We start from the raw sequence: 25031 nt of genomic DNA, 5'->3' as shown, positions 1-25031 counted from the left end.
TATGATATGCTGTCTGCTTTAATTGTATAAAAGATAACAAAGTGATTTTATTACATGTTCATAATTTGACAGACATCACAACATACTTGCATGATTGTTCTGATATTAATGCTTCCCACACCATAATGAGGCATAATATACCCGGTACGAAACTATATAAAACAAACATGCTTGCAGATACAGGGGAGGTCAGCTCAACAGCAGATTAAAGCCATATTCTGTCATTCAGTGAAGTTCAGCTCTGGGAGAGAAAACAAACTGCAGAAGGATGCTGAAGCTCATTATCATTTTCAGAATTTATTTCTCTTTTTTTTGTTTTTTTTGTTTACATCAAATAGAACAGACATACATTGGCACATGCAAAGTGAACACTTTGTGGTGCTTTTCATTACCATCCAAATCCAATTGAACAAAGACTGGATATCTAGTTTTGTACTCCAAACATGAAAATACTCTCAAATATTTACAAAAAAAATATATAGTTACAATGTCCATCACTCTAACATGATAATCATCTGGGACTGATTTGAGTTGATTTCATTAAAACAAAATACAGAATGTGGCAGAGCTCGCTGTTTAAGGTAATTAAATCAACTTCAAGAAAAAAGAGGCACAGAAGAAAATCACTTATAAACAAATACAAAACAGAAATCAGATAATGGGAACCCCAGGAGAATATGGCTTTAATGACATTTCAAAAGAAAATATTTTGAAAGCAGATCCACTGTCCCTTTTTTTTTTTTTTTTTTTTTTTTTTTTTTTTTTAATGTGTTTGTCCTCATTCACAGTGACCCCTTTTATCAGTCAAGTTGTTCTCCCTCAGAGAGAGAGAGAAGGAGGCCACGGCACTAGTTTCATACCTACAGCCTGGTCCTGGAGGACGACCCAGCCACGCTGCCCTAAACCTGCGCTAGTCTCTGTCGGGACTCATGCATCATGTCTGGATGGAGGTTGGATGCTATCCACAGTCCTGGAGTGCATCGATACTGCAGGTGGTGCTGGGATGCCTGCGCTCTCTCTCCTGCCTCTGCGTGTCTTCCTCTGATCCTCTCACGGCTCCCTTCCCCTTCTTCAATCACAGATAAAGGACAAACAGCATTCGTTTCCAAGCAGATCAGATCCTGAGGTTGTTGTAACTCACATATGTTTTCTTGGTTGCTTGACCTGAGAACAGAGTTTAAAAAAAAAGAAGAAAAAAAAAAAGGATTAAGATTTACTTTGAGCGCAGCTAAAACCAAACAAAAGAGCATCTTGCAGAGGTAAATAGACATCATCCGCTTTGGTAAAGTCTTCCCGTCGTGCTGCGCATTCTTATCACCAGCTGTGTGCAATCAGGAGCAATATTTTCTGCCCTTGTGTATCATTTCAGCTCACAATGCCCCTGTGTAAAGCCTTAGTTTCTATTTTCAGATGTTAGCTAGTGATAAAAAAAAACAAAAAAACAACAAAAAAAAAAACACAAACACCACACAAGTGGGCACCGAACAAATGCTAGGGCATGCAATGCGATCCCAGTCTGGATTGCCATGGAAACCCATCAGAATGTGGCTGAGTGCCTGGGTGCCGTTTGTGTTTGTATCCTGCTGTATATTATGAGAACCAATTCGTGTTTTAAACCTTTGAGAGTGAAAGCATTTTTTTGTGAAGTGAGGTCATTCTGGCTTCATGACTTCTCTAGAAGGCTGGAATTAAATCTGGAGTTATGGTTAGCCTTTGGATTTGGGCGATATTTAAATAGTGGATGATATAGCGGAGGTTAAGACCGGGATAAGGAAATGTGGAGGTAGTCCACAGCAAGTACGAGGCTGTGTGTATCTACACGCGTGTTGTCCTGTGTCTACAGTGGAGAAGGTTGAGGTGCATTTTTTTAATTACAGACATTGCTATAAATTCTCACTCTACTGCTTTAATGTTGCTATGGCGACTGACTCCCATGGGCTACGCAATTAAAGTCGCACCATTTCTTTACAGCTGCATTTTGTAGTCTTGGCCAGCGAGAATGATGAATAAAACATTAGTAAATGTACCACAGAGTCTTGCTGGTACATGTAAACAGTTTTATGGAGACTTTGTCATTTTTAGAGTGAGAAGCTTTTTGTGTTTGTTTGCTGCTTTGGGATTGAGACATTTACCTTCACTGTCATCTTAATTTGTCCTACTGAAAGCTGCCTAATTTATCTCATGCACAACTTTTCTCATCTTTTTTTGTTTTCCTACCACAGAATTCATTGTTAATGTAATGAATTCAATCTAAAAACAAAAAAAAAAGGCATCCACACGCATGCCTGTTAGAAAAAAATAATAGGAAAGTGAATCAATTCAACATCTCAGAACTCAGAATTACTGGGTAAAACCTCCTCCCTGAGAGTTATAATCGTGAAGATATTACACCCTTTCAATACCAATGTAAATCTGCAGAATTGCTAATGCTCTTAATCCCATAAATCACTGGGAGTCATCTCATACAGGACCGATGGGCCCTGAAAGGGAGATATTTGGCGCTCTGATGGTTACAGGAATTGACGGACAGTCTCCAGGGATGGTCGAGGCACAGTTCAGGTTTCGGGTCGGTCATGCACATAAATTCGCCATTAATAAATGTCACTTCCACTGTTGCTAAAAACGAAGGGCAATAGAAGGGGAGAGTGTGCAGGGAGGGGAGACAAGGCGAGAAGACACTCATGTAGGAGAGACAGAAGGTGAGAGACACGCAGAGCAGATGACACGGTGCACTTTTGGGAGGGCCTTCCAGAGACTCCCTGCTCGGGGACTTGGGATGTGTTACTGCAACAGATGTTGAGGTTTTACCCTCTATGCACAGTATGTATTTGCTCAATGAGCCACATGTGTGGCAGGCAAGGATATGTTCCCCATCCCCTGATACACTTGCATCAGCTCCCCGACTTATATGTGCATTTCTCATGCGTTCAGTCACTCACCAATACACACATTGAAACCCGGAGGCATGCTCACAGTTATGTGCACACACAAGCTCATTCGACTCATGACAGATAAGTGTGACAACTGTTGGGTATTTGGAGAAATTCCCAGGAAAATCTGTCATCTCATAGGCGTAATTCAAAGTGGGGTTGAGGCGCCGGTGCACCTGTGGGTGCCATGATCGCTCTGCGTGATTAAAAGTGTTGTGGGAGAGGAGGTCCTTGGAAGCTGTGATGTGTGATTTGCATGAGCTGTCAATCTTCTCTGTCTTCATCATTAAACCGGAGTTGAGCAAAGGGCTTCCATGGCAACATTAATCTAAGATCCAGCATTTGCAGATTCTCTCTTTAAAGCTCTCTCTGGGGTTTCTCTTCCTAAACAAACACTATCTCACCTAACTGCAGGAGAATGTAGGCTTGCTCACTCACGCACTAATACCCAGCATTATCTTAGCTAACAGGATCATGCTTGCTGTTTCAGATGAAGGGTGGTATGAGTAACACACAGCAACAGAGACAGATTATCTTCTTCCATTCCCTGCTACAAAGCCCTCCTTCAAATCCTTTCACAGAGCAAGTCCCCCATCTTCTCTCATGCTCGCTGCCATGCTCCTGGGCTAAAGGTCTAACCGTTTATCAAGATTCAAGATAACCAGGTCCTTTCTTTCGGACATTATACATACATTTTAACCAAGCAGCAACCCAGCTAAATTGGTGAAATGGGACTTTCCAGTACAAGAAAGGAAATCTGAGGTAGATCTGAGAAAGAATAAAAAGACATCTCATTCATGTTTCTTGGATAAGTCTACATCTGACATGACACAGATCTTCACCGCTGGTTCTTCTTCGTGGTCTGTATCGTTCCCTCATCTCTATATAGGTGCTATTAAGTCATTGTAGGAAAAGAGAGACGGAGACCGTCACTGAAATTTCACATGTACATGCTGCTAGCATTCATAGATTTTTATCACGTAGATAACACACATAGATGTGTGACTAACTTTTACAAGCATTCACATCGTGTTTTTGTTATACATTACTCTTTGCATTAACAGCTTTATGATCGTAAAAATAAATAGTAAAATGTATCATTAGCGAGCATTTATTTGGTAACTCTTAACTTTAACAAGGCTATTTAGAATTTACAAGCAGCCTGTATATAAACATGTAATAAGTGGTTTTAATAATATAATCATAGTTGTCGTGCTGCTGGAGCGCACCGAAACAACGCTACGACATTTTCTTCTCCAACATGAGGAAATAAAATGTTCACAGTACTGTTGATCTGTTAACTTTTCATGTAGATATTTAAGTGCTTGAAGATCCAATAATTTCTAAACTTATATCATGCAAGAGATTCAATGAAAACCAATGGAATGTTCAAAGTCATTGACATTTGATGTGTTTTGATTGATTCACTCAACTCGAAGCCTCATTTTGATCCTCTCCTGTTTGTCCTGTTGAAGCTACTGCATTACGTGTAAATACAAACTCAACGTTTTCTGTATATGTTTCAAATTAAAAGCCCTTTAGCCTGTTATTACGTTCATACAAAACCCTTAATTTCTTAATGAGGCTTTTATTGTGAAACATTTTCAGTAGCCTGTTCTGACTGAAATCGGATAATAACAGTTGAATAACAATTGAAAATAGCCAAATCCTCTTGTTTACTCTGTCAGATCAAAGTAATTTCAAAAGGTAGGTACATTATTGGCTATTGTATGTAAACCTGCCTCCACAGTGGACACACAACCTTAGAAAGCAGCCACAACCTAGCAGTGCAGAGGCCCTCGTGTGCGCTTCAACAAACAGCAATACATCCTGGGTATAACATAGTTTTAAGCAGAAGTAAGTGTTCATTAATGGATTTTTCAACAGCTATAACTCCTCCTGCAGTGGTAGGCAGGTGTATAACAGCAATAAGATAATGAAGGACAATATAGTAAAAGACAGTTGTAATAATATAAAACATGTCTCCATACGGTGGTTCATAAATACTTTACATTGATAAACACTTTAAAATGTCTGCGTATCTGTTCTATATTATAAAGTGTTATAAATCATTTCTGAATATTAAAATTCTGAGTACTAACAATTGTGGTCCTCACACTGGGTTACTTACTCATGGGGTCAGCAGCAGGGGTCTCACACAGCTCAGTCTTAGCCTCTCCATTGGGCCTCTCGTTGGGCTTCTGGGACAGACGCGATGACATTGTGGCAGCTGTGACCACGGCCTTGAAGCTTCGCTTCCTCTTCTGTACGTTCAGCTCAGGGTGGAAGATAATGATGTACACCTTGGGCATGTAGAGCATGCCCAGTGCTACTGAGGCACTGAGGTTCATGGAGATGGTCAGTGTGGTTGTCTGGATGTACAGCTGAAAGGAAGCACAGACAGGTAGAGAGAGGTTTAAAAAAAAAAAAAAAGAATAGAGTAGCAGGATTCATCATGAAAATGGATGCTTGTGGATGTGGCAGGAACTGTGATTTTGTGGCTCTATGAGGCGGATAAATACATTAGAAGTAGCATTTAAACTCTTATAAAGAAAACATTAGAAACAAGACAGCAATGATCGCTAAACATCTGTGACCAATTACAGAACAGTCACACTGTTGAGCACGGTGATGAGGCAAAACCTAATAATAACTATTGCCCGATAACAAAATCTGAACACCCATTAAAAACAATTCAGTGTTCGTTGTTCTTTTTTTTCAGTCTTGCATTGTGGTGAAACTTCCTGCAGGGAAGTGTTTTTCATCAGAGGATACGGTATGTCTTTGTTCTGTAAAAACATACAATTTCATAATAACTTATAAATTCAGTTATAAAATTATTGTTTTGCTAATCTAATATCAGATACGTGGTAGTCTGGATATTTGCTCTGTGTAGCTATGGGCAGAGGAGCAGCCATGCGTTCAGTAACATAATCCAGCAGCATTTATTAAAGCCTGACCTGCAGCTACTCACTCAAGTCAAAGACGGTTCAAGCGTATTAATGACAATCGCAGAAGCATCACCAAGACTTCATCAAAATGTCCTCAGGAGGCCTCCTTCCTACCCGTCTCTTTACTCTTGACTACATTTTTGGAGCTCACTGTCGGTGGATGATCTGTCCACAACATTTTGAAGTCACTTTATAGCAGATGTTTTTCTTTCACCACTTGAGCAGCTACTTCTTCCTCCACTAACAGTTCCTGTTGCCAGGTCCATTGTAATTGTAAATTTTCTCCCGGAGAACAAAAGAACCCACTGAGCATGGACTCAGAACACTGCTTCTGCAGTATACATTTGTTTCTCTGCAGCGCTGCACACAGCAGAGTGCAGTCTGTGAAAGGCTCTCACTGCGTTAAGTGGTAAGATCATTCATAAGATTGCCATTCATGAGACACGACACAGATACATTCTCTAAAAAGCTTCCTGCACAGTATTCCTTTTTCAGAGGTTATGTAACACCTTTCACATTGTCAAGTTGTAATTGTGAGCTAACCCAGAATCTTAAACATCGACTTCATTAGAATGTAGCGATTTCACAAAGAGTGAAGTTGGAGAATAAGCAGACATGCGAGAGCCCCCAGTTTCATCTAAGGGTCCTGAAGGAGAAACAATCACTTCAAGAGGGGACATTATTATTTCAAGAGGCGATCACCAAAGCGCCCTCACTAATCTACTGCACTCGAAAGCATCAGATGTCACTTATGTGCTGCCTTTTAGTCAAGCGCTGGTAATGTGGATGGTGGAGAGGATACAATTGTAAACACATTACCCGCCACAGTGTGTCTGCGGAGAAGCGAAATGCTCACTGAATCAGCAAAGGGAGAAATGTCGCAATTTGCATACAATCTTTCTTGGTAAATATCGGTAATTTATTTCATTTCAACGCTCATTTACATGCCAGTCATGCCCTTGTCCTCTGATCTCCAAAAATCATCAACATATATCATCAACATACCAATGCACTCAGCCATCCCTCCCGTATCTCTGTGGAGCAGCATCAGAGGCAGTGATCTGGCTGGTGCACCATGCATTAATAACTGTATGAATATCACAATACACTGTGCTCCGTGTCACTTGAAGCTGAGGGAATGTTGTGTCTGAGCTGTGAATTTACAGGATTTATGATTCGATTTTGGGGTAATCGGTCAAAGCATCGTGAGGAGACGCACACATGGCATCAAACATAATCACCGGAGAATCTCCGCTCTGTGCTGCCGCTCCATGTTTGGTAGTTGGTAACCTGTCTGGTATCCATAGCAACAACAAGTTTGGTGCAAGCAACTAAACACGCCTGGAATAAGCTTTTAATGAGATCCTGATACCTTAGACTCTGCGATGCTGACCCTATCAGAACTGATTTATTGACCATGCAGGAGAGTTGATTCAGGAGCAGGCTCACAATAAGCATTAGAGGTGCTTCCTCATACTCATCACACAGACACACACACACACACACACACACACACACACACACACACACACACACACACACACACACACACACAAAAGTATGTAGGTATGTGGGCTTCCACTCCCTCTGAAACAGCTACACATGCGCACAAGCCAACCAAACCAAATCCTTTTTCTTACTTTCTCTAATCACCCAGACAGGGTTTTTCGTTTTGCCTCTCGATGAGCTTGACCCAAATTCGTAGCCCCTCTCATCCACCACTCGAATGTTTAGCTTGTCACACAACATTCATAATTAATTCCTGTTGCTTTAACATAAATAAATACATGAAGTAATTTTCACCACTGCTTGGCAACTCTCTATTTATAGCCGCAGTAATGATTTATTAACGTCATCATCAGGAATCAAATGGTTGCTTTTGAATTTTACATCTCATTGAGAAGCCAAACGTTAACATTCAGCCACAACAAACGATGCGCCTTTCATTTGGACAAAAAAAGCTGTTGAGTGTAATTCTCATAATCATAGCCACCAGGGATATACTTACTGCAAAGGCAATTTAGTTGGGTATGGTTGAGTACTACAAATGAACACAGCAATAAGGACTTGATTCAGTAAGTGACAATTAGGATGCTCTCTGCCCTGTTAGAGAACGCCTTCAATAATGAATCCAGGAGATTTACAGTCTCCTCTCAGCTACCTGGATGTCTCTTGTTGTTTTGGGGTGGCCTACTTTCTAGCCCGGCTCATGTCATGAATAACTCTGTCTGGCTTTGTGCTGCAAAATCCCTATTCCATGTTGGAGAAGACGCTTTCTGCGGTGATGTCCCTCCCTTCATTATGACTCTGTAAAGGAGGTCCCCGTTTGTGGGCTGTGGGATCGGCAGATAGAGGAACTGTAACACATCACGCGCTGCACGAGTCCGCGTGGGTAAATAAAAGTCAAAAACAATCTCAGGAAGTCACTTCTGATGTTTCCTCAACAGGATTTGTCAGAATACAGAATCAACACTTGTATTTTTGTGTTCTAATCAAAACTCGTCTTTATCAAGTGTAACAAGTGACAAGCGACACATTTTCGGTCCCCCTTTTAAGACAGCCTTAAGTGTCTTAAGGTGAATAGGATGTAACCATAAAACTTCCCCCTGTTGATTTTTAACATAAAGACATTTATTTCTTTGTACTACAAATTTCCTCAAATTTGATTTACTTATTAAAGAGAAGAATTGTTAAAAATGCACTTATTTCCATACACTTCCAGAACAAAAATCTGGGCACTGGATGAAGCCACATTCAAAATTCATTAGACATATGAAAGTAAAAGGTTTTTACATAGGGGATTTTAAATAGCTCTTATTATCATTCCATACACCAGACACTACGGTAAGCATCTTTGAAAAAAAAAAAAAAAAAAAAAAAAAAATCTATTTTCACCATTTGCATTAAAGTAGCTATGATATAAATCAAGCTTTGAATGATACATGAAGAAAACCCTCTATAAAAACCTTCAGACTATAGATAGGAATAGTGTTGAAGTTTTCTGGGTCAGAGTATGAAAAAAACCCAGCCTCATTTGCAGAAAACTGCCTCAAAACATGTTGTAAAATTAAAGAGCAAATTCACAAAGTGCAGTAAAATTACAGTTGAATGTGTATTTTGGACAGTTTCTTTCCACTAGTCTGAAAGGAGACCTGCAAGCAGAATAGCCAGGAATGTAAAAAATTACTAGTGCATGAAAAAACTGTTTTGGGCCTTAATTTAGGAAATTACTTTAATCTTAGTTAATGTTGGGTAGAGCTCCAGAGGTTTCCCATTTGGTTAGGAGTCACCAGGAGATGGAGTTCATGCAGAGACGATCTGACAGGAGAGAGCTTTTGATAACGCTTGATGACAATAAGCCTATTCAAATATAGGACTGTATTTTGACAAAAACAGAGTCATGTTTGTGACTGGTTTTGTGCTGGCACAGAGGAGAATCCATTCTGTCTCTGCAGAGACTCACAACCCTCCACAACTCATCACAATCTGATGCTCTTCTGCAGTGAGGAGAATGCAGCACTGTCAGAGTGATGAATCTGTCACAGCCAACAGTTTTGACAGCAATCAATCAAACTTTGATCACGTACTTTAAGATAATGCACATAACAAGGTTCCTCAGTGAGAGCGCAGTACAGTCGACTCCCTCTAGCTGGAAGGCAGCTGCTTAAATGTCATGCAGGGTTTCTACACTGAGTTACTGCACTTAATATCGTGTTCACTCATTTCAAATTAGACTGCAACTACAATCGCTGAGAATTGTGTTCGTATATTTCTAGTATATTTCTCCTCCCACTGAGGACAGCTCAAAGAAGGTTTCAACATTATAGCTGCATGTGCAATTATACATGCAAAACGATGCACTGTAAAAGTCATTTTAATATGATGTGGAGGCATCGAGCTGATATGATAAATTCACGCAGCTGAGTCACATCACCCTCTGTTTTAATTTGCAGATACATTTGTTTTTCTAAGCAAGGCTCGTGGCTCGACAACATTCACTTTGAGTCTAGTATGAAAATTAATTATTGGTAGATTTAAGGGTTACAATACGCTTTGCCAATTGTTACATAAGAGGGACCTTGTGCTCTTTTCTCTTTGTCTCTAAGGTGTTCCTGATCTGTGATGAGCGGATGGCTCCGCCCACTGTAGCCTATTTAAGGGATGTTGGAGGAGAAGGAGCTCTCTCTCCGAAGACGAAGTAACACTCTGACTATTTGCTTTCATTTGTTTCTCTTTCTTTTGAGGATGGAGACCTGCAAGTCCTGTTGCAGAGTTTTTTTTGTTTGTTAATCTAGTCTACTGGTCTTGGTTAGTTTCCCCAAACATAAAAAACACGTGAATTTCACATGCAAAAAAAAAATCACGTGATTGCATGACACGTGATTGTGCACATATGAAACATGGTTTTGGGACGTGAAGCCCACATAGATTCCCGTGTGAAAACGTCCATGTTTTCCCCATTTTATCGTATGTTGCAACATGTGGTAAACGTGTCACTACACGTGATCGTGTGTCCCATGTTGGAAAACTTGAAACTCATGTGTTTTCTCTGTCAAGGTAGGAGGGGAGCTCCAAGTCAGACTCCCTCTGACCTTTTGTTCTTTTTGGCAGGCCACCAAACTCTCATAGTTTCGGTTAAGTTTTGATATTGTTTGTATATAAAATTGACTTTTGCCTCACTGGTCCTCAGGTAGGACGTCCTGTATATATTTTGGTGGGCAAAAGTTTGAGCCAAATGTCTTCTTGTAGCCGTGTCACCAACACTCATAAAACCTACAAATAAAAGTGTTGCCATTTACTGCTTTTCAGTTATTACCTTTCTAAAACTCCAAACGTCACTTGTCAGGAAAACTACAATAGGCAATCCTAATTTCTGCCTTGCAGCTCAGAGTGATGTAAGACACATTTTCTTTTCCTTCATAAATAAGGTTAAGGTTAAAATCAAAACTGCAGCGTTTCTTTTTTTCATTACACTTGACCAGGTTTAGCTTTTTGCCTGCAGTCTGCCCAAGGTTTCATGCATAAAACAAGTGATAGGCAGAGGAACTTCACATATTTCTAAAAGAGTCCACGTCTTTGCAATACGTGTCAAGTCCATCTCTTGTCAAGTTCAATTGTTTGCAGAATACGGAAGGATTACAAATTGCAATGTTCATTTTACCTGCCGAGAGCTGTTAGAATAGTTAGTTGTTGCTGAAGACGCTTGTCAGGACGATCTGTCTTCACAAAGTTTATGTAGACATCCTACAAGAGTCTAAGTGGTTTTCAGACATGTTGAAGAATGTAAGCCTCCGACACATGACGTTTTCTTTTAAGAATGACCGAGTCTTGGAGCTGTTTTACGAGAAGGTTTCTGTGCCTCAGGAAAAGTGTTTCATTATATGGTCTCTTCTGAACTGTGCGGAATGTTTTATGGTCAAAGACGTTACAGAGTTCTTCGGTTCATTTGGAAGCATTTTGGAGTAAAAAAAACAATTCAAATTCAGAAATAAATATCAATGTGACTTTTTAAAACTATTTTGCATATTTCTATGTTGATCCTGCAGGCATTTGTTTGAAGCTCTGTTTGAGCAGAGGCATACAGGCCTGAAGTTTGTTTGTTTTTTAGTCAGCTGATGTCCGGGACTGAGGACAGCTGAATTTAGATGCTGGTGACTCTGACCGTCATTAACTTGAATGTGCTGAGTAGTTGACTAAGCACATGCAGGTGCACAGGAGGCGGGGAGTGCTCTGTGATCTTTCTGGTCCCGTTTTCGCATGGCTTCCTTCAATATGAGTTTGAATGGGCAAAACAGAGGGAGGAGGAGAGGGGGAGGAGAGGGGAAGGATGGAGGGGGGAGTCACAGGTGTGGAAAATAAGGGCACCTAAATGGTATTAAAGGAATTCCAGTTATAATGTTTGCTCCAATAAAAAGACCACAAAACAACATTAAAGTGAGTAATTTGGCAGCTGGCATCATGTCATCTCAGTGTTATCATAAATCATTTGATATTGGACAACCTGGGGTGAGAGATTACTCATGTCTGAGTGGGTATTTAGCCACATCTACACATAAAAACACAACAGGGTGAGGTACTTGTAAAGTGAGTGCATCACATTAATTCACATGCACACACAAACAATCTAATCTTTACCCTAATTACAAAATTTTGTTAATGCTGTATTTGGAGAAGTAATTATGAAGGGATCTTACGAGCCAGTAAATAAAGTCTGAGCAGAAACAGGTGTGAGGAATACATATTGAAAACTGAAGCATAAGCAGAATGAAATGACGGGAAAGATATCCTCACTTCCATGTTGACCTCACAGCAGCTTCTGCAAAGGATGTTATCAAGACATGCTAAGGCACTTCTCACCAACAGCGGCTGGGGTGTAAGCAGAGATGCACCCACAGATGCCATTACACAAAGATGCAGTGTTGCGAAGTGGAGGTGGTGTGAAGAAAGAGTTAAGTGCATAAAGGGGAAAGATAAACACGTTTCTGCTTCACCAGTCGCCGTAAGTAACATAATGAACTCCTAATCGCTGCTGAGGGTGTAATTCATCTATGAAATCAGCAGCAAATTGAGATGAGGAAAATCAGTTTCTGATCCATCTCATACGGTAGCTTAGCAGGAAGGATATCGAGTGGTGGGTCTCTCAAAAGGTTTGGAGTAACACTTTCCTGTCAGCATCGATATTCTGTCAGTGGAAAACTTCCCATTCACTCCGTCTTGCGCGCGCATGCCTGCCAAGCGGCACGCGAGTCCAGCAGATGAATGCATCTGTATTCTACACAGCGCCGGCCAGATAAGCAATGACTAGCACAGAAGGTCAGAGTGTCATATTCTCAATCAACTCCAGTAGCATACAATGTCAAATGCTTTGTTGAGTAGAGCGCAGCTGTCAAGAGAAGGTATGTGTTGAATCAAACTTGTATTTACCCCACCATTTCTCCCTGCATTCCCTTCTCCTCCAGGACCTCATCATTCTCTTCCACCTCCTCCACTCGCCTGTCTCCCGCTCCAGAATAAAGCATAATAGTATATGCTGGAGCCCTCGCTGTGAGAGCTAAAATGGCATCTGGATAGGCTGGCACCCCCATCACTCCTCCACCTTTACGTGCCTATTTCTATCCGCCATGGTCCTAGTGTGGGTTTCCGTGCACGTCCGAGTCATGTAAATATGAACTCAAGAGAAAACAAATCCATAACTTATATAGTCACTAAATGTGTGTGTGTTTGTCTGTGTGTGTGCTCCCCTTTATGCACTGTTTGTGTTTTCGTTTTCTCTTTGCACAAGTATGCATGTGCGCATGTGTTTGGACAAGATAAAAACAGGACCAAAGAAATGAAAGAGAAATTTGTGAGAGGACAGGGACGGTGGGGGGAAGACAGACAAAGAGGAGGGTGGTGACAGAAAGACAGAGAGAGAGAGCGGGAGACAGCACAAGAGAAAAAAAATGACTCACCTTCTCCGCCGACTGGGCCGTGCCAAAGAAAATCGGGATGAAGGCCAGCCAGACTATACAAGTGGTGTACATAGTGAAGCCAATGGGCTTGGCTTCATTGAAGTCTTCTGGTACATCCCTGGTCTTGATGGCGTAGATAGTGCAGGTCACCATCAGCAGGATGCTGTAGCCCAGTGAGCAGATTATCTGCAGGTCTGTGATGTCACACTTCAGCACGCCGCGGGCCAGCATGGGGTTTATGGTTTTCTGCTCATCGTAGTCGATGATGGTGTTTGGAGGGTCGACGGCGAACCACACCAGCACCCCCAGCAGCTGCACGCAGATTAGACTGGAAGTGATGGCGATCTGTGAGGTGGGGCTGATGAAGCGGGGGGCCGTGACCGTCTGCTTCCCCTGCTCGAAGATCCGATAGATGCGGTTGGTCTTGGTGAGCAGTGCGGCATAGCTGATGCACATGCCCAGGCCCAGGAAGATCCTCCTGAAGGCACACACAGCTACATCAGGCTTGGCGATCATGAGGAAGGTGATGATGTAACACAGAAAGATGCCTGTCAGCAGCACGTAGCTCAGCTCTCTGCCTGACGCCCGCACGATAGGCGTGTCATTGTAGCGCACGAAAGTTGCCATGACGAAGATGGTGGCGATGATACCGAGCATGGCCAGGAAGACGGGGATAATTGCCCAAGGGGAGTGCCACTCCAGCTTGACAATAGGGATGGGCTGACAGGCGGTTCTGTTGGAGTTGGGCCTCATGTTGTACGCACACAGCCTGCAGGAAGTCTCGTCGTACTGGTACTGGTAGCCATCACAGAGCTCACAGTGCCAGCAGCACGGCATGCCCTTTACTTTCTTCTTCCTCTCTCCAGTTTTGCAGGGGAGACTGCACACAGAGATAGGCACCTCCTGCTCTCCATCTGGCCACTGAAGCTCCTCCAGCTGGGAAAGATGTGACACACAGCACAGGAGGAGGGTCAGACACAGCGAGATGAGCAAGAGGTATCACAAGAGATGAAAAACCATGTGGACAGTGAAAGTACCTGAATTTTGGGGCCTAACATTAATATACTCTTCCAACACTGCGTATTAACCTGCGACTTGTTACTTCATTATGATTCTTATGAAGTTCCTTTTTTAGGAAACAAAGTGCTGCACACTACAATCATTGCAAATACCTGAAAAAAAACTCTTAAGCTAATACAGTACAGCATCTTTCTTGCCAATTTCTTAGAAGGATTGCCTCTTCTAATACTTGAAAGTAATTGAAATCACCATAGCAACAGAGCCTACCTTTGTTCAGTGAAATAAAAAATAAAAAATGTGAATCGCGAAAGACATTATGTTTTAATACAGGAGCCAGTGAGGTATGAAATACGTGATGAGAAGGAAGGAGGATGGGATTTGGGATTGCAAAATCCCTCCGTTTGACTGCAGAGCTATTTCTATTTATTATCTTGTCATGAAAATGAAAAGTGCAGTTTACAGACGCAATACCTGAAAGTCCAAAACCAAAAAAGCCCTGAGGAGTTGCATGATTCAAGCTCAACTATAGCATCTCCATGAAAGTCAGCCTTAAAAAAACACCCATGAAGAAACTGAATTTTGTTAGGGGTCGAACATATTTTGTTAGGGCGTCAAAAAAACGTTTATAGTACATAGATTTATTCTGAAAGTCTACTGATCTGTGACTTGAAAAGCACCACAAGATTAAAGATACACCGAATACCTTCACAGCAGTATCAATCAGACATGGACCAAACTAAATCAAATGGCGTCCAACAAACAAACGTAGAAACTCCACAGTCCATGGTGTGAGTTTTAAACTGAATTTTTTTTTATTGTCGTCTAAAACTGCTCGGGTTAATGGGTGATTCTACAAATTTCCCTCGGTGTGAACGAGAGGGTGAATGGTCTTTGTGTTCGTCTGTCTCTATGTGTTGGCCCTGTGATAGACTGGTGATAGACTGGTGTACCCCGCCTTCACCCAAAGTGAGCTGGGATAAGCTCAGCCCCCCCCCTCCCCTCCCCCCCTGTGACCCTGTTCAGGCTAAAGCGGGTATAGATGATGGATGGAAACAGGAATTCATTTTAGTGATTTTTTTTTTTTTTTTTCATGTGCTTTGATGTGAAGTGAATTCATGACTTGAAGGCCCCCTGTGGAGTTTCTGACTTTTAGTATCTGCATGATGCAGTGTGTACCCATTTTTTTTGTCTCACGTGTGCTCAGAGTGACACACATGCAGGTGCAGTCTGACCGATGGTTATAGACTACTACACTGATCAACAGTTGTAAAAGCTAGAAGAAAGCTGCAAGCTAATAAACAATGCTGGATATGAGGAACTTTATACAAATCAAAAGATTAGTATTTTAGTCACTAAGACTGAATATAAACAAAACATTTAACTCAATGGGGCACCTTGAAAGGAATCATTTAACATTTTGGGAAGTGCAATTATTGTTGTTGTTTTTTTGGTTTTGTGCTCATCTCTGTCTATCAACTATTAAGCTAAATCCAGCAGCCTGTTACCTTAGCTTTGTATCAGATTGTCAAAATTAAGGATGTTGGCCAGCACACTACATTATTACTAATTTACATACAATTAGTGAGATTTAGAGACAGTTGTATTTTCAAACTCTTTTAGCTGTTCTATTATTTGCCTTTACCCACTAAGTCATTGTATTCACATTACTGATGATTATTTATCACAAATCTCTGTAAATATTTTGTGAATGCACCAATAGTCATCCCTGCAATATTGTGACATTTGATGTTGTCCATATCGACCAGCTCTGCTGCTGATGTATTCATTTCTGTGGTTTAAAACAAAAATTTTCAAAATTCAAAAATTAAAAAGATCAGTATAGATGGAAAACATTTTTAAAGTAATATTGAATAAAATATCTAATCAAATACAGTTATTTGCAGTCTTGCTTTTTTTCCCTATGATCTCAATAAAACCTGACAGAGAGACTCTCCACCATCTCACCAATTTTCACCACATGTAGTTACGCTCACAGTCACTTGATACCATAAACATCAGCGGATATAAAAACAGTCCTCATGACATACAACATGAGTCCAGAATCACTGCAGGTGATATCATCACCTCCTCCACATGTGGCAACCGCCAGTAATTGCAAAACTGCACTTCTGTAGCACACAAACAAACACACACTCACATCTGCCATGTGTTTGTGACGTGTGTGTACCTGTGGCTATGACGAATGTGTTGTTTCTGCGCTGTCTGTGTAGATTATCATCTGCCATTTATCTGGGGGCATGAAGGTGCCATTTGTTATTTGGACAATGAATGGTGCTCTCTGGAAAACCTCCCGATTACACACAGTGTGGAAACAGTAATGAGACCAACAGCTCTGTTGCCATGGTGACCAGAAACAAGATTTTTGGACACTTTGGGCTCGCACTGCTGCTGTAGTTTTTATGTGGATTTCACTTTAGTTGTTAATTTTGGAGTTAATTTGACTTTTTGTGAGCTGCGACAGGGTTAAATCGAGCTTCTTTTATCAATGATGCAACGTGTCGCACAATTGTCATTTTAGGGAAACCGTTAAATTACATGGCTCTTTATGTGTTGCTGAACAAAATATTACCTTTTGCATTGGAATAAAATTATAACAGCATTTGGTTTGTAATCATACTAAAACAGAATGACGCACAGATTTCCACCTGTGCTATCAAACCATTTGGTAGAGTTTAATTCTTGTCATTCAGTGAGCCATTATGCAAATGTTAACTCATCTTTATGTAAATGTCATGTTTTCTTTTGGGTCGGGGGGGAGGATGGAATTACACAGAAATACATAGAAATTTCAGCTCAGTTTTCATCCTACCATGTGGGCAATATCAAACCATGTTTGCCTTGAAACAAAATAAAACTCATCACTTTCTTTATTGTCCACATGAATCACCCGGAGCCCATTCTTGTGCTGTGACAGTGAGATCTATTACAGCGACTGCAAACCAGCACCTTGCACTTAAAAAAGGAGCAGCTGTCTCCAGCTCTGCACCTAAAACTGATATTAGACAGTATTTTTTTTTTGTAGGTGAATTAAAGTTATTTAAAGCTCCAATAATATAAAATTTTAAAAAGCCCGATCCACGTTGCCATCACATCATGTTCCGGATGTACCAAAAGTTGTCAAATAAATTTCATATTTCATATTTTATTTTTAGATTAAAATCCTTCCGTTTTCCTGCAGCTGTCACACGATTTACCCTTATCCTTAAATTTCATCTGGCAAAATGTGATCAAAGACTCTCATCGTGTACAGTAAAACCTGCAGGAGAGCTAACGAGCTGCAGGAGGAACATGGGAGGTGTGTATTTTAGGTGTCAGTTTCCAACAGCATCAACATCTTCAGTAGCTCTCTGCCAAAGACTGAGCACACGTTATACGGACTGACACTTGGGTTAAAAACATGTTCTTTCTCTTCCTCCCACTCCACAGCGTCAGTCCTCCAGCAGATGCAGATATAATGATATCCAAAAACAGTGAGAGCTCACCTCACTGTTGTGTTTTTAATGTTGAACGCTTAATTTGAGTCCACTCTGATGTATTAGCCATCCGGTCCTATACGACATCCTTTTACTGGTGGACACATTTTTAATAAAACAATTTGATAATATACTAAACGTGAGAAACTGATTTCCTTTTATCCCTCTTCACACACTACATGTGTCTGGTCTCACTGCAGTTTTTTTTTCTTAAAAGCAGCTGTCGGGACATTTAATAACTTTTGCCAAAACCATGTTTCAGTTATGGATATAAACATTCGTCTTATTAAATGAAGTCTAGAATAACCTTCTGTGTGAATTTGGACTATGTTTAACATTTGGCTTACATTGGGAGGGCAACACAAAAACTGAAGTGTGTGTGTGTATACACTGCAGTGTAACCTAAATGTGATTGGCACTGGTGCAAATATTTTTCAAACACAAATGCACGCTCATGCGCACCATAAACTGTATATAAAAAATAGATGTAGCCTCCGTGACGACACCCATAATGGGCAAAGAGGTGGTGTGTGGGTGGAGCTAAGGTGGGCTGAATGTAGCCTCAATGCTGAAACCTGCAGGCAGCTTGCCAACTGTCACAGCCCCCAGCTGTCAAAGCAACCCTGCTTGAAATTATGCATATGTTTAAGTCTTCATACAAGTTGAATGGGTCAGTTATATAAAAATTAACCCCCTATACATTTGACATGAACAGGGAAATCAGCTATAGAGACCAAAACGTGTTTTTGTACCAAGCTGTAAACATGTTTATTTCTGCTGTAAAGTTGGCCATTTTAACATGGAGCTCTCTGAGTGACTCACTCTTGAAGCTAGCCTCAAGTGGCCGCTCTGGGAACTACGTTTTTTGCATTTCTCGTTGGCTTCATCTTTCAGCCCCGAAGGTTTCGCTTAGTGTGCACAATAGATTGTATATAAAAGTGACGTAGCTTCTGGGTCTGAAAAGTGAGGACAATGCTGGTGACCGTGACAAATTATATGTGCACGATAGGGTCCACCATGAGGTTCTTACACAGGCCCTCATCAGCTTCTTGGTCCCAGTGTGCTGCACTGCTGCATTGTGAATAGATATGCCATTTTGTGTACATGTTTCTCCGTTCATTGTTGGAGGAAAACAACATCTGAAATTTATGAAACATTTAAATGCTGGGTAAAAAGCGACACTTTCTTTTTCATGTAAAATTGCACAAACAAATTCATTTTCTGCTCGTAAAATACATCAATTAGACTGAAAGTAAAAATGTCTGCACCTGAGCTCTCGCCGTGTTTGAGTTGCAAATAATGTGCACATTGTTGTCACATTTCCATTTTGGAAAACATAAATTTTGCTGCGAGATATGCACCTAGATATCAGACTGTCGTCTGTGTGTTTTCAGCATCAGAAAATCGTCTTACCCGCAGCTGGAGGCTCTCCACCCACTGTCCTACCACCTTGTACTCTGGGATGGACGAGTTGGTCATCTGGAACTGGAACAGGTCGTAACGTCCTGGAGCATCGCCGTTCTTGTTAAACACCACAGAGGTGCCGGCGCTGCCTGTACAGACCCAGAGAGAAAGCGCAGGAGAAGGAGAGCAGAATAGAAAAGTGTTAGATGCTGGTGTGACAGGTTACAGCACCTTTTGTATTAAGAGGAAAGCATGAACTTTGAACTCTTTGCTGCTGACTGCACAGTGGCCGACAAGGACATTACAAAGGACCACAGTGTGAGAGTCTGTCCCTCCCCGTTTAAAACTTAAAACTCCAAACACGATATCTTGAACCTTTATGATAATCCCATTCAGGACGGGGAGTGGGGTCGTGAACTCCCCACTGGCCAATATAACACTTCCTTACTCGCTTCCTATGTATCATCACAGCTGCACAATGGCCACTGAAGGACTATACTGACACATTCAAAACGGGAGAAGTTGTGCGGAGTCTCGGCTCTGCTCTTATATCAGCAATTGACAGCTGCATAAAATGAGTTTACACCTCCACATGTTATAAGCAAATTATTTACACACAGTGGTCGACAACAGGACACGTAAGGAGGATAAACAAGTCGGCCAAAGCATCATGCGATCCCCATCTGCTCTCAGTAAGCAGCAGGCCGTCTCAAGCAGCGCCCTGAAGATTTCACTAATTAGCTCAGAGAGGACTGTGGCCACCTGAAACATTACGCATGACAAAAATACGTTTTAAAATGTGCATTATGCGAGCTCTCGAGCCTGTCAGTGCTGTGTACACTTCTATATGTGAGGATATATAACGCCTGAGTGCAAGGTGGTGTGCTAATGTAGATGTCAGTCAACATGAGATCGCAGCACTGAGTGTTGAATAACAATAATGGGAAAAAACGGTTGTACTTGATTTTATACATGAGGCCTGCATAGTTGATGAGGTCACTTTCACCATCTCACAAAGAGAATGAAAAACTGCTGCATTTCACAACTCTGCTCACCTTGGCACTGCATACAGTGGTTCACATGCTTGAATGGAGATACCATTTTTTGAAATGGGACGGGGGGAGTCTGATGACACTTGGCATGGGAATTAAGTACTTTAATAGCTGTGGCTATAAAAAAAAAAGTGTGGCAAAAGGACCACGAGATTGTGTCCAAAACACTTTGGGAACATGCTGTCTTTTGTATCTAGAACAGAGCTTGTGGCTTTTGGATTGAAGGCCACCGCACCTTCTCCTTAGTTTGCAGCCAGAAGGGAATTTCATGTCCCTCCAGTTTCATCCAAGGACATTTGTCATTGAACATTCTACAAAAGTTTCAGGCCAAAAGTCTCTTGTAAAACAAGAAAGGCAGAGGAATCAGGAGAAAAAAAGCCCAGTTTAGACAACATAATGAGGGGCCTTTTTCATAAAATACGGTGGACAAGCATCCACATTTTCCTTTTGTACTTTGTGACAGCATTGCGTATCACTAATGTCAGTTTGTAAGACTTTAATTGGCCATTTCCGTTTTGATTTAGAGCCATAAGTCTGTCACTATCTGCAGTTATGCAAAGTTACAGCACATGTATTCCAAATTAACGACACAAAAATGGCACCGTTCGACCCCTCGATGCTTCCACTTAAAAGCGGAACACTAATATCCATGTGTCAGCGCAGACAATGGAGCAGGATGGCTGTTTGGAACTAATTCAAGTGTACTTGTGAAACCTGTAGTGAAAACTCTGTCAATATAAAAATCCAAAGTAAAACTCAGTGGGTGGCAGTCACTGTCCTGTCACTTTTGCTTCTGCCACACAGACCGTGTACATGTTGACACAGTGTATAAAGATGTTGACAAGGTATTGACTCCTGTGAGCAGAAGCTGTGACAGGGCTGTACCATTATTTCTCCACTCCCCATCAAAAATATATAGCATACACAAATACACAAACATACAAAGTCATTCAGTGAAGTGACATGAATGATTGGGCACTTGGCGCTCTTCAGCTTTAGAGCAAATAATTAAGTGGTGTTTCTGCACGTGCAGATAAAAAAACATGAGAAATTAATTTCTCTTTTCTATTGCCTGATATTTTCAAGGGAACAAAATGGTCTTTGTAGACTCCTTAGTGAGAGCGCTGTCTAAGATGAAAGATTAATACATTTGCATGTGGCTCTGAACTAAGACATGACAAAAGTGCACTGCTGCTGTGCTGTGCTGAGCAGTGTGGGTGGACCAGGGATCCACTGCTGTGTTTCTCTCGCATCATTATTCTTTCCTTTTTTTTTTCTTTTTTTTTCACTCCTCAGCTCTGTGAATCCAACACAGTGGGGAGATCAACAAAGGAGCATTACACTCCTTGGCTCTCAAACATACATTAGCAGGAGCACATACGCAAGATACTGCACGTGATTACAGTCTAAATGCAATAAGGGGCAGTGAGATATGCCGGACGGAGCACCAACAGTACAAAGCCGGTACAAAGGTTTGAGAGTATAATCGCAAGGTGGGAAGAGGTAGAGCAGATAGAAGCTGAAATGAAACCCCCTTCTTTGTCATGGCCACACTGAGGTGAATGTTTGTTGGAGGCTGAAAAGTCAGCACAAACCCAGATGGTTACTAAGATTGGACAACAGACTCTCAATCCAATGCATGAATCTGCTCTTAGTTAAGGACTCTTTGAAATATTTGCTCAGGGTATTGCATATATTCTGTTAGTTCCATCTTAAAATTAGAGGGTTTCTTGCCTGCTGGAACTCGGCACTGCTGCCATAGTGACAGTGTTAGAGGAAAGCGGGCAGCTCTTTAGCTCGCTGACAGAAGTTTGCTTTAACACTTTTCTGTATATAAATAATTGTATGGAGTAATTTACCCTGGTAATTGTGATCTTTGCAATGCTTACTAGTGTCAACAAAACACACAATTATTTAAACAAACTTTTAACCGATCACGATAATTGTTGAGAATTATGTCACTTATCCATCTTGAAATCTTGAATGATATTCTTCTTTTTTTTTTTTCATTTTCAACAACAGAGCTGACATGATGATATTAATCAATTCAAAACTGTTCCTCTCTATCCTATAGATTAACACAGTTGTCTGAAAACTATTTTTAATTCACCGGATATGTTGTTTCATTATAATGAATACTGATCCCATACACCAACCAGCGACCCTAAATACTCATGAAAGCAACACATGTCCATGAGTCTCAAACTGATAATAGTCCCCAACAACACACACTTTTTTACTCCTGTTTGATAATGACTTCAGTGTCCAGCCGTTACGTTATTTCAAGAAAAGTGAACTACATATTTACTTTAAAATAAAAAAAAAAAATGTATGCACTGAGTAAAATTAGGAGCTGGGGGACGTCAGAACGTCTAATGGGGTCGTGTTTATGAGAAGAGTCCATAAGAAGGCCTCCTTCAGTCACAAGTTGTTTGCTGAAGTGAAGAGGCCATTGAAGTTCATTTTTTTCTTGTTGGTAAGTTATTCGGTTGTGTACATTTTAGTTACAAAGAAGTTTTCTTCATAATACTTTTGAGGAACATGTTAACGTTCCAAACAGCCTTATCTTTTCCATATGTCATCCTTTGCATTTCCTGCCTTACGTTACCCGGCTGCTGGCTTCCTGAATTATTAGCCTCTCGGGCTTGTAGACACTGTCCGAGGTGCCGTGGCCCGGCAGCAACGCTCTCACAACTCTAGCACATGAGCGGAGAGTACAACATGCACACGACTTCCTGCATCGTAGTTCACGAGTTCCGTTTGAGGACAGCAGGTCTATTAATGGGATTTTTGACAGTAACAAAAAACACATGTCATTTCCAGCTTTATCCTTTACGTTTGGCTGAAATTTCAACAGCTGCTTCCAGACCTCTGAATCCCTGCCCACATTACCAATTTTCTTTCAGCAATTCAAACAGTTCTGGTGTTGTTTGTGTAACCCACATTAGTTTTTACCAGCAACTAAAGGGTTAACTCAAACATGCAGTACCGACGTTCACCAGAGGGGCGCTCTCGTGCACGTCGGGAGATCAAAGCCGTCTCCCGGGAGACGACCCTTTATGCCTCCAATGAAACAGCAGCGTCATGATCTACACCATGAAGAATCTCATTTGGTTGATTTTTTTTTTTGCTCACTGCTTTTGAGGATCTTTATTTATTTGATCGTTAACCAGACCGACTCCGAAGGAAAAAGTTTCTTTAAGTCTGAGAAGAATCTCCGGTGAGTGACGAATGCGTTGCTCACAGTTAGCCGTTGCTGTAGAGCTACAAAGGAGGACAGTTGTTTAGTTGGGCTAAAGATACCGATCAGGAGAGAAGAGGAAAAAAACCAGTCGGAGATAAATATTAATTTGTTGTTGAATATTATTTTACGTGGTTGATATCTGTGATTGTGGAGCTACATGTGACCGACGGGGCTAGCTAAGCGCTGAGTGGCTAATGCGTCGGGACCTGTTGAAGCCGAGCGGGAACGATGACGTCATTTTCTTGTTTTAGCGCCAGAAGTAAACGGTCAGATTGAGAACAGCTGTTGAGTGTGTTGCTTAGTAACGGTGGACGTTTAAATAATGTCTGTTAGGTATAAGTGATAGATGTCACTGAGACATGAGTACATGTGTGTGTGAAATATGTTGCTATGTTAATATTGACCATAGTGAATATTATATATATAGATATATCTATCTATATATAGATATAGATAGATATATCTATATATATATGTGTGTATACTATTTTACTGGTCATTTACTGTTACACCAACAATAGAGTTTAGAAATTATAGTACTGACATCGTATTCAATTCTGCTGCATGCAGATTGTTTTTTTTTTGTATGGATCTGTGATGGAGACAGCGATCCCCAGAAACCTCCACAGAGCGCTGGAGCTGAGTGACCCTGCGATCCCTGATCGTCTTCTCCGTGGGTGAAGCTGCATTTGGTCTTCTTGGATTCTCCTGCCGGAGCACCGACGAGCAAAAAGATTCAGATAAGAGTTAGTCTGAGAGCCTCCAGACATACACTACCCGGGTAGTAGACTGAAAGACAAGAGACTGAAACTGACTGACTGTGGGAGAAATACCGGTATTGGGGTTATTATTTGAATTTGTTATTTTTCTTTTATGTTGTTCCCTTGATTTTCTGTGTGTTAATAACTATAATAAATTGCAGTTCAGTTCCTTGTTTTAAACTGCAAACATTTGCTGTGTTTTATTCACTCCCAGAGCGACCTAAAGACAGTCCTAAACTTAACACAGGAAATCTAGTGTGTTACATAGACTACATTTGGATTAAAAAAACAAACAAAAAAAACCCCAGCAAATCAAAGCATTCTGGGCAAGATTAAGAACAGATATGTCCTCCTGTCAGAGCCAGAAAAGTAGCTCATTCAACCAAAGAAATATAGAAAAATTGCCACAAAAAGCATGGATATGACTGACAAGCTGTGTGGCTTGTTGTATTAAAACTTAAATAACAATTAAATCTGCATAATTATTCCATTGTTGTGAAAACTGTTAACTCTTCTCGAGCAAGCGCTTCCACAGTTTCTATTTTGACTGAAAGTGATGGTGGTGGGACAGATATGTCACGCTGCAGAACAAACAAAAATAGAAACCAGCCAACATGAACAACAGGATCTCTGATGGAATCATGAAATGAAATGGAAATGTTGTCTGATTATCAGATTAGAAACCTAATTGTTCAAATTCCTCAAATCCCACTGTGAATTAATA

General features: G+C 41.0%; 1 protein-coding gene across 1 annotated transcript in view; it reads right to left on the bottom strand.

The window, feature by feature from the left end:
* LOC138193523 (metabotropic glutamate receptor 7-like) overlaps positions 1–25031 on the bottom strand; it is a 66369-nt gene continuing 41338 nt past the window's right edge. Inside the window, exons 7-10 of the mRNA XM_069141648.1 lie at positions 19260–19399; positions 13333–14268; positions 5062–5314; positions 1–1164 (exon numbers count right to left, since the gene is read on the bottom strand). Coding sequence (XP_068997749.1) covers positions 1115–1164; positions 5062–5314; positions 13333–14268; positions 19260–19399 — 1379 coding nt within the window. The 3' untranslated portion in view covers positions 1–1114. The remainder of the gene's footprint in view (positions 1165–5061; positions 5315–13332; positions 14269–19259; positions 19400–25031) is intronic.

Source organism: Embiotoca jacksoni, unplaced genomic scaffold (genome assembly GCF_022577435.1).
Source record: "Embiotoca jacksoni isolate LCO1_2020_lvr unplaced genomic scaffold, fEmbJac1.0.p SCAF_9, whole genome shotgun sequence".
NCBI classification, from domain to species: Eukaryota; Metazoa; Chordata; class Actinopteri; family Embiotocidae; genus Embiotoca; species Embiotoca jacksoni.
The sequence above is the reverse complement of the archived record's forward strand: the minus strand, read 5'-3'. Positions and strand labels throughout refer to the sequence as shown.